Source organism: Neolamprologus brichardi, chromosome 17, assembly GCF_056152115.1.
Source record: "Neolamprologus brichardi isolate AB-2024 chromosome 17, ASM5615211v1, whole genome shotgun sequence".
Taxonomy (NCBI): Eukaryota; Metazoa; Chordata; class Actinopteri; order Cichliformes; family Cichlidae; genus Neolamprologus; species Neolamprologus brichardi.
Window position 1 is genome coordinate 21910143 of NC_142120.1, and position 10149 is coordinate 21920291.

At 43.3% G+C, this 10149-nt stretch overlaps 1 protein-coding gene across 1 annotated transcript; it reads right to left on the minus strand.

Moving 5' to 3' along the window:
• Positions 1 to 2184: 2184 nt before the first annotated feature.
• LOC148097929 (deoxyribonuclease-2-alpha-like) lies at positions 2185 to 7707 on the minus strand. Its single transcript, XM_087831074.1, has 7 exons — positions 7610 to 7707; positions 6554 to 6638; positions 3833 to 3920; positions 3477 to 3638; positions 3349 to 3383; positions 3203 to 3269; positions 2185 to 2654 (listed from the first exon to the last, which is right to left on the minus strand). Exons 1-7 carry the CDS (start codon positions 7693 to 7695, stop codon positions 2185 to 2187), a joined length of 993 nt encoding a protein of 330 aa, XP_087687200.1. The 5' UTR covers positions 7696 to 7707.
• Positions 7708 to 10149: the final 2442 nt, after the last annotated feature.

The following is a 10149-nucleotide window of genomic DNA, read 5'->3' on the forward strand; positions in this document are numbered from 1 at the left end:
AAAACTCACTGAAAAGCCTTCAGTTAATCCAAAATGCTGCAGCAAGAGTACTGACAGGGACTAGAAAGAGAGAGCATATTTCTCCTGTTTTGGCTTCCCTTCATTGGCTTCCTGTTAAATCCAGAATTGAATTCAAAATCCTGCTCCTCACATACAAGGTCTTAAATAATCAGGCCCCATCTTATCTTAATGACCTTGTAGTACCATATCACCCTATTAGAGCACTTCGCTCCCACTCTGCAGGCCTACTTGTTGTTCCTAGAGTATTTAAAAGTAGAATGGGAGGGAGAGCCTTCAGTTTTCAGGCCCCTCTTCTGTGGAACCAGCTTCCAGTTTGGATTCGGGAGACAGACACTATCTCTACTTTTAAGATTAGGCTTAAAACTTTCCTTTTTGCTAAAGCATATAGTTAGGGCTGGACCAGGTGACCCTGAATCCTCCCTTAGTTATGCTGCAATAGATGTAGGCTGCCGGGGGATTCCCATGATGCATTGAGTTTTTCCTTTCCAGTCACCTTTCTCACTCACTATGTGTTAACAGACCTCTCTGTATTGAATCGTATCTGTTATTAATCTCTGTCTCTCTTCCACAGCATGTCTTTTATCCTGTCTTCCTTCTCTCACCCCAACCGGTCGCAGCAGATGGCCGCCCCTCCCTGAGCCTGGTTCTGCCGGAGGTTTCTTCCTGTTAAAAGGGAGTTTTTCCTTCCCACTGTCGCCAAAGTGCTTGCTCATAGGGGGTCATATGATTGTTGGGCTTTTCTCTGTATCTATGAAGCGCCTTGAGGCGACATTTGTTGTGATTTGGCGCTATATAAATAAAATTGAATTGAATTGAATTGAATTGAATCCAAAAATTATCACTTCGGTTTTGTTCTCATTGAAGTTAAGGAAGTTAGAGGCCATCCAGGATTTAACTTCACCGAAACACTGAAGTAAGGGTTCTAGTGAGGCCGGACTGTTTCCCTTCAGTTGAAAATAGATCTGAGTGTCATTAGCATATGAATGAAAACGAAAGTTATATTTTCTAAAAATTAGACGTGGAGGCAGCATATAAATAGAGAATAAAATGTCACATAACTTTGCCAACATGTGGCCAACAGTAATGTTTTAATGTTCTTTGTTATTAAACATTTGCACATAAATATGTGGCATAATATTCAGCACTTACTTTTAAAAGTTTACTGTTCGGCCGCCCCGCTTCAACCGTCCACCGTTTTTTTCGGCAAAATTATCCACACAAGTCTGGGATATGTTGGGCCATGAAGGATTCCTTAAAATTCAAACGAAGGACGCATATCAGGGCTGCATTTCAAGCAGCCTTTGAATTGGGACAGCCTTCGCTGCGTCGCTGTGATGTAATCAGCCTTAAAATGCGGCCTTAAAGGCTGCAGACCCTGAATTGGGATACAGCCTTTGTCAAACACAGGTTTAAATGCAGATGGAAAAAGTTGTGCATGAGTGTTCTTGTTCCTCATTTCATGCTCCACTGTGACAAAGTCCAGTCTGCATGTTCAGTCTGTCCATCTTAGCTTTCGAGGAGAGAAACTCAACTGTTTCTTAGATTTTCAGAGTTGTTCAGTTCATACAGGAACTGAAGCTTACAGCCTGAAGTGTTTAAAGCATCAGCAGCATAAAGTGCCGGCATCCTGCAGGTTTTAGATATCACCCTGTGTCAACACACCTGTATCAAGTGATTAGTTCATTCCCAGGCCTCTGGAGAACTTTAAGACATGTTGGGGAGGTAATTTAGCCATTTGAATCAGCTATAAAATATTGCTCATCAGATTCTAACAACTAAAAACATGACTTTAACCTTAATTGGATAGCCTATATTGAATATATTCAAAATCAACAATAACACTTCTTAATATTGCCAATAACAAAACTAAAAAGAGTAGGCCAAAAAAACTGGGCCTATAAAAGAAGACCTGTTACAGAAGAAAATATTCAGTATAAAACCTGGTTTAGCAAATCAAAATCTACTAAACCATAAAAATAAAGATGTCTAACTGCAGGGGCTAGTTTGAATAATTTTAAAAGTCATCAGACAGAAACAGGACCTCAGAGTAAAAACAAGACAGATTCATGCAAAGTCATTTATTTCTATGGTTTCCATGGGCGAAAGAACCACACTGTGAAATATCCATCAAATGTTTTTAATTTCACATTGTTCACAGAAACATTAGATAACACTGACAAGAGTGACGATGTCAGCACCAGATTCAAGATCTACTTTTGGTCTTTTACGGGGACCAGGGTCACTGTCACTATGACTGTCACAATCAGGGACAAGGACAGCATGGTTTTTAATTTCCCTAAATGCAAGTGCCACAGGTTTGCTATTAATGCACAGTGCACCACCAGGCCTTTTGAACTGGGATGGTTCTCTGTTTGAGTCACCAACACACATCCAATCTTTACTGTCAGAAACACACCATTTGGAATGATCACATCCATGTTGCCATTCACCTGCGGCAGTTTTTACTGACATGATGGTGTCTAGTTTGTATCCATTGTTAGTTTCAGAAAGATCTTTAGGGTCGCTGCGCCAGGTCTGGATGTATAAATCGCTCTCTAGTGTGTCAGCAATGGTGACATAAAGATCTCCTTTTGCAAAAGGAAAGACAAACACCAAGAAGAAACCATTAGATAGTTTTAAAATAACAGAATAAAAAAAGAAAAGTGTTGCTTACAACAACCCTGACTCTACTTTCGCTTTCTGAGAGTTTATGGGAAATTCCAGCTCTTCTTATTTAATCATTTCTTTTACAAACATCAGACCTCATATGATACCTGCTGCTACACTCCCCTGCACTAACTCTGCACTGAGGCTGGGTCACGCTGACACCTTAATGAAAGGTTTCCATGGCAATACAAACCTACAGCACAACATGTGTGTTCACAGGATTTATTTTTCAGATTCCACAACATTTTCATACCAGGATCATTTTTTAATTTTAAATGTGAGTTATTTTTAGAGTTAAAATCTAAATGAAGTAAATTTTGAACAGAACTACTCTGTAAAGTTAGATCTACTCATAACCCAGCTGATGTTTCACAGGCCAAATCATTAGAGGGTTAGAATAAAGGACTGTGTTAGGTTGGACGTTTCACACCTTGTAAATAAGATTCTCAGCTCTTTGGTGGGAAAACTACAGAAAGTCACAATTATTTCACCACAGTGTGGTTTTAAGATCTATTTTCTTTGTCATAGGGCAGCGTTCGTTGTACGTTGGAAGAATCTTTGAGTTTTTCAGCATTGTGTTTTTTAACCTCTTAAGCCCCAACGCCCCCTGATACGGGGGCAAAAAGCAGGAGATCAGGTAGGCTTGGGGCTTAAGAGGTTAAATATATAAGCATTGATATCTTTAAGATGTTGAGCTGAAAAACAACAAAATGAGGGATGTACATGTTACTGTGTTAAGACTTCATATACACTCTAGACATGAAGAAATAACCTGGACATGCTCTTACCTATTTGTGCAGACTCTGTAGATTTCAGTGTTACACACATAAATATCTGTGCGTTCGTTTTCCCACTGACAGGATAGAAATTATTGCTTTTATCTTCTGTGGGGAATCTTGGTGTGCTGTGTAAAAGCCAGACTACATTATCCTTATCTATCATCACAACTCCTGCAGAACAAGAACATGAGAGAGCACATGTAATTATTAAGAAGAGAACATCTGCTGAGTGATCTGAGAATAACAGCAGCTGTGGTTCTGATGCTCAAAGGTGAGCGTGAAGGAGAGCACATTTAAATCAGGTGTGTTTTTATTAGTATTTCTTATGTTATTTTTATTATTATTAAAAAATTATTTCTACCCACCCTTGCTGTGGCCAAATTCTTGTAGTGCGTTACAATTTGGTGGTTGGTCATTGTATGCAATGAATCCAAAATCTGATAACTGCTTATCCTGAAAGAATCCACAAAAACATGTTACAGTTCTGGGTCAGTGTTGACCCAGCATTTTGAGTTTCTTATATTTTGGTTTATTTTTGCATTATGGATTGTTTTCTGATGTTCTGGTGCTTTGTTTATTATTATTATTATCATTATAGATGTGTTTCTGTTATTCTTGATAAGGGATCAGTTAGGTTTTGGGTTCTCAGTGTCGGGTCTGCATCTTTGTTTAGTGGTTTCTTGTTTCCTGTTTTATTGTGAAACTCTTTGTCTTATGTTAGTGTGTGCAGCTTAGCTCCCCCTGTCTCGTTAGCCCTGATCTCTCCCAGCTGTGTCTCCCTCCTGTTACCCATTCCCTGATTACCACCCTGTGTATATTAGCCCTGTGTTGTCCTTAACCCAGTGTCGCGTCGTACCATCAGATTATGCCTGTGTGTTTCTGTTCTCCGGTTTCAGTGTTCACGTCATGTTTTGTTTTTGTACCAGCAATAAAGCTGAGGTTTTTGAGTTTCAAGTTAGTGTCTGTGTCCTGCGTTTGGATCCTCCTCTCCGCCTGCCCGCACACAGAGCCCTGACAGAACGACGTGACCAATAATGGATCCAGCGGACTCACTGAGGAAGCGCAGCTCCCGTTTTGACGGGACCCGGCTAGCGCTTGGAGGGCCTCCGTGCTGCCGTTCCTCGCTAGCAGCCTACCCTTCGGCCCACGTACCTGCTTATTCCCCCCCGGACGCCCCGGTCTCACAGAAAACGCTCCAGCCGGTCCCGGGAGGATTACTATGAGACCGCAAGCAATCAGCTTACACCTGCACAAGCTTTTTACAAGATGTTAGGGATTATTATCGTGCCACCTGACTCACCCAGCATTTCCACATCACAGCAGGAGCAGCCACCGCAGAGTCCTCCCTCGTCACATTCCGCCAGCGCTGCTCCCTCTTCAACAGGGAGGCAGCGAACACGCCGCCAGCACTCACAGCTCCAGCAGGAGCCTGGGATTCTTTTCAAACAACCGCCTAGGGTGAGTGACAGAGTCTCCCTTCATTCACCTTTCGTGCCTAGGGATAAACAGACTGTTTCCCCCAAGGCTGTGAATGCCAGCTTAATGAACACTAGAGCTCGTGTTTCTCCTGTTTGGGAAAATAACAGTATTAGTTTTGAGAACGATTATTTTCCCCCTGGTTCAAGAGACTGTGCTGCTGATGTTCCTTCGGACCCAGGAGTTAGGACTGTTTCGTCTGGAACTCTTTATTCTGGGGCTATGTTTATTCAGTCAGCTGATCAGCAGCCACCTTCAGCTCAGTCAGCTGATCAGCAGCCGCCTGTAGCCCAGTGTCCAGGGTTTCCTGCTCAGCAGCCGCCTGTAGCCCAGTGTCCAGGGTTTCCTGCTCAGCAGCCGCCTGTAGCCCAGTGTCCAGGGTTTCCTGCTCAGCAGCCGCCTGTAGCCCAGTGTCCAGGGTTTCCTGCTCAGCAGCCGCCTGTAGCCCAGTGTCCAGGGTTTCCTGCTCAGCAGCCGCCTGTAGCCCAGTGTCCAGGGTTTCCTGCTCAGCAGCCGCCTGTAGCCCAGTGTCCAGGGTTTCCTGCTCAGCAGCCGCCTGTAGCCCAGTGTCCAGGGTTTCCTGCTCAGCAGCCGCCTGTAGCCCAGTTAGCCACCCGGCCTGTAGCCCAGTCACCAACTCCACCACCATCACTTTCATCTCAAGTTCAGTCACCCATAGCTCAGTCTTCACCCCCGCTATCTATAGCTCAGTCGCTACCACAATCGGATTTTCTGCAAGCTTTGTTACAGTCCATAACCCAGTCAGTAGCTCAGTTAGTGGAGGAATCATTAGCGTTGTCATCTGCTCAGTCAGCCACTCATCTTCACCCTCAGCCAGGGGTCCCTATTGCATCTGTCCCTGCATCTGCTCCAGCTGGAGGGCCCGAGTCGCCCGTCCAGCCTCTTGCCTCTTCAGCTGGGGGTCCGGGAGGACCCAGCCAGCACATCCTCATGTCTGCTCACGGTTCTGGCGAGACCGTTCAGCCACCACCATCTCCAACACCTGCAACCTCCACACCATTGCCTGCAGCAGCAGCTTCGCCGCCGCCTGCAGCGCCACCGTCTCCGGCTTCCACGCCGCCGCCTGCAGCTCCATTCTCGCCTGGTCCAGCCTCTGCCTCGCCTTCGCCTTCCACGCCGCCGCCTGCAGCTCCATTCTCGCCTGGTCCAGCCTCTGCCTCGCCTTCGCCTGGTCCAGCCTCTGCCTCGCCTTCGCCTGGTAATGCCTTCGTCTGGTCCTGCGGTTGCCACACCGCCGTCAGAGCCAGCTCGACCTGTTTCGCCTCGCCTCTGCCGGCCGTTTTCCAGGCCTCTGAGTTGGCGTCATGGCCTTCGGGGACGGCCCCCAGAAAGAGTTCGTCGCCGCCGCTGGCATTGCGGCCGACCTCCGGACCTTCTCAGTGGCCGCCGCTGCCTTCCAAGTGGTCGGCCTCCTGATTGGTTTTGCCTGCGCCGTTGCCGTGTGCACGGTCGGCCTCCAGAACTGTTTGCCCGTCGCCGCCGTTGCCGTGTGCACGGTCGGCCCCCTGAACTTTTCATGGACTCTTGTGCTCGTTTTTTTTTTTTTTTTTTTTTTTTTTTTTTTTTTTTTTTGTTTCTGTAATATTGTTATTCTTGTTATTCTTTTTAAGGTTCTGGTCGGTTGAATCAATGTAAACATAATCAAACCCGAGCCTCACCTTGTACAAAATAAACCTGGTGATGTCAGAGACAAGTCAGTAAATTCAAAAATCAGAAAAAATGATGAGAAGCGTAACCGAGCATGGAAGAAGAAAATAACAAACTCTGTTATACCCGAGTCTCACAAGCACCTGTAGAGTAAGCAGAGATATGACTGAAACCCTTTAACTATGAATAACAGAGCCTTTTATGAATAGTATTTTCCACTGGGGCGATCGTGGCTCAAGAGTTGGGAGTTCGCCTTGTAATCAGAAGGTTGCCAGTTCGAGCCCCGGCTCGGACAGTCTCGGTCGTTGTGTCCTTGGGCAAGACACTTCACCTACCGCCTACTGGTGTTGGCCAGAAGGGCCGATGGCGCAATATGGCAGCCTCGCTTCTGTCAGTCTGCCCCAGGGCAGCTGTGGCTACAACTGTAGCTTGCCTCCACCAGTGTGTGAATGTGAGAGTGAATGGGTGGATGACTGGACATGTAAAGCGCTTTGGGGTCTCTAGGCGGGACTAGTAAAAGCGCTATACAAATACAGGCCATTTACCATATTTACCATTTAGTATTTTCCACTGGCTTCCTCATGATGCTAAAATGTAATGGAGCTTGTGAAACTTTACAAAGTGTTTTCTTTTCCTGTTTCCTCTTGTGCAATAAAGTGAGAATAAGATGAGTGTTAAAAATAGATCTGCAGGGCTGGAGAAAGGAGGCAAGTGTCAGAGTATTGTGTGTTGTCTTCAGTGTTTTAATGCATTAGGTATGTCTAATGTCCTTGTTTTAACTTCCCATTCTTGGAAATGACGTTATTTATGAAATGGAAATATATAAAATAACTGATAATAACAGTGTAAAATAGTGTTACAGTGTCTGAACTTCATCTATGACTATGTTGAAACGCAGATGCAAAAGGTACCATAGCGCAGCTTTGAAGCACTTGAAGACCAAAGTCACTAATGTGTAATTCAGTACACCTGAATGAATAGCTCAAATGTTGTCTTACCAGTCTACATCAAAACCATTTTCATTTTTACAGGATATAGCGCCCTCACAATGTGAGCCAAGCAAACCAACAGTGAGGACAATCATCCAAAGGACGTCCTGAAAAAACAGAATAATAAAAAAAGTCATTTTAATACATCATCTTCCCTTTAGGAGAAAAAAGAATTAGCTCACTATTACAGGCTGCAGTGTCTTTACATGTAATAACCTAATGCAGTATCACAGCATGACTTGAGTTCACAGGTTATTCTGTGCTACACCAAACATGTCACCATCCTAATACAGACAGAAACCAACTTACCATCAGGCTGAGTGAAGAGTGTGTTAGTCCTCAGCTGAACTGACCCTTAGTTATACAGCTCCAGAATATGATTTGCATTGACCCATGGTGAAGAATTTTAATACTGTTAGACTTTTAGATAAATTGTATTGATATGAAAATGAATAAAACAGGAGCTTCTTCATTTTGTACCACACATGCCAGCAAACTTCTTTGCTTGCTGTCAAACTAAATGCTTTATTAGATTTTACCCATGGATGTTTAATACAAGCATGTTTTTCCTGCTCTTCTGGCAACTACAGTGTTACAGTTTTAGCAAATATTACTCCAAGTACTACAGAGCTTTATTCATCCCCAAATTGTTGATTAGTTGCTTTAACAGCTGTTTTCCAACAGCTGGTTGAACTGACGGCCATCATACTCTACATGTGATCAATCTATTTTTTTGTCAGATTTCGAATCAAACAAAAGTATAAATCAAAAAACATTTTTTTCAAAAAAGACATTACATATCACCATATGGTTATGCAAAACCTTCAGGAGGGTATGATGATTATAAATGTTAGTGGTTATTGAGATGTGACCTCACTTCCTGTTTAGAGGGTTAGCTGCTGATTTTGATCAACCATAATGTATAAACATTACAGCCATTTAACGCATAGACCTGTATCCCTGGTCTGTTGCTGGGTGTTTAGACAGTCTTGTTTTATCACTCATTAGCAAAGCTGGAAAAAATCAAGACTTTACCTGCAGCAGGAAAAAGTAGACAGATTCTCTTTATGTATATGAGGGTAATTAAGTCCTTTTAATTGTACTTTAGAAAATGTTTTTTTCTATCATTTCCTGTGCCAGTTCTGAAACATGAACTACCAGCATGTACTGGTGTCACGTATACAGCGTCACAATGGTACAGTCTGTCTGATATGCAAAGGCTTCATTTTCCAGTCACTGATAACAGAGTTTTCATTAAATATCTGCAGGTAGTTTCCCCATTGGACATTTTCTTTATCTGGACAGTGAAAGCTTATCTTTGCCTCTTTTCCACATTGGTCATCTATTCTAACAGCCACTTTTTACCTCACCCAATTGTCCACCAATTATTTCTAGCTGCCCACCCAAACACAGGAGACTAGATGCATTCATAAGTTCCTTTATACTGAATTAAATGATGAACAAATAATTTTATTGTAAATGTGTTAAGGAGGACCCCCACACACAGCGGTTAGCAGCTTCAGTGTCTATTTACAGTGTATGTGTTTGCAGCTGAGTCACTTTTCCGTGCTCTCTCAACTCAACCATCTTCTCCACATTTGTGGGGAAGGTGGATAATCACCAGACACTTTAATAGGTACAGCTTTGGAACCGATTATTAAGATTAACATTTATTTGCACAATTGTTTACAAATCTAATTATAAATTTTAAAAACTGTGTAAACTGTGACTTTGTTGTTAAAATGGAAGCTTCACTGATGAAAGGTATGATTCAGAGTGTAACATGAATATATAGATGAAGCCAGCCGCGAGGTGTGCAGGTGGATGAGCAACAACTAATAATTTTTGGTCCTGATGATGACTTTTTTTTTTTTTTGTCTCACTCAGACCTGGGGCCCTTCTCATGGGACTCTCTCTGAAACATTCAAAAGTTATCCATGTGGAGATTACATTAGCAGGGGAGTATTGTAATTGTAGTGTTGATAAGTAACCCAGGATGCCAATGTTGGGGGATAGAGGGATCGGGCAGTCCAGTATGTGTGATAAATGGTCTATAACTCTGAAAGTGCTGACAGGAGTGCAGTGCCAGATAGCACGCTAACAGCTTTTTGTAGTTTTCTGTGTGCAGTGAACACAGCTGAACCTAATTCACCAGACGAGACACAAACCTTCAAAGTAAAACAGGAAACACACAGACTGTTTTAGAGTCGATATAGATGTACAGATACCACTGTCAAAATCTGAAGGGAAAAGTGTCGTTTGGACAGAAAGTAAGAACTTCTGGCAAATGGCATGGGATAATGAAACAAAAGGAAGACATTTATAAAGGGTGCAAAACACAATAGAAGCTAAGAGGAGTAGTGGATTAAAGAGACAGGAGGAGGCTATTATCAGTAGAATACGAACAGGCCACTGCTTTTTAAATGGTACTTTTTTTAGGATAGGAAAACCTCCGACTGGGTTGTGTGATGGGTGCAATGATATGGAGACGGTTGAGCATGTGCTCCTTAGTTGTAGGAAGTTTGCAAGTCACAGGAGGGTGATGTGGG

Excerpts from the sequence above, each read along its gene's own strand:
- LOC148097929 (XM_087831074.1), bottom strand. The coding sequence starts at position 7,695 with ATGATTGTCCTCACTGTTGGTTTGCTTGGCTCACATTGTGAGGGCGCT. Across the intron at positions 3,639-3,832 it reads AGAATTTGGCCACAGCAAGG|GAGTTGTGATGATAGATAAG; the intron begins GTGGGTAGAAAT and ends CTTGTTCTGCAG. Across the intron at positions 3,270-3,348 it reads ATATCAATGCTTATATATTT|AAACACAATGCTGAAAAACT; the intron begins AACCTCTTAAGC and ends TAAGAGGTTAAA.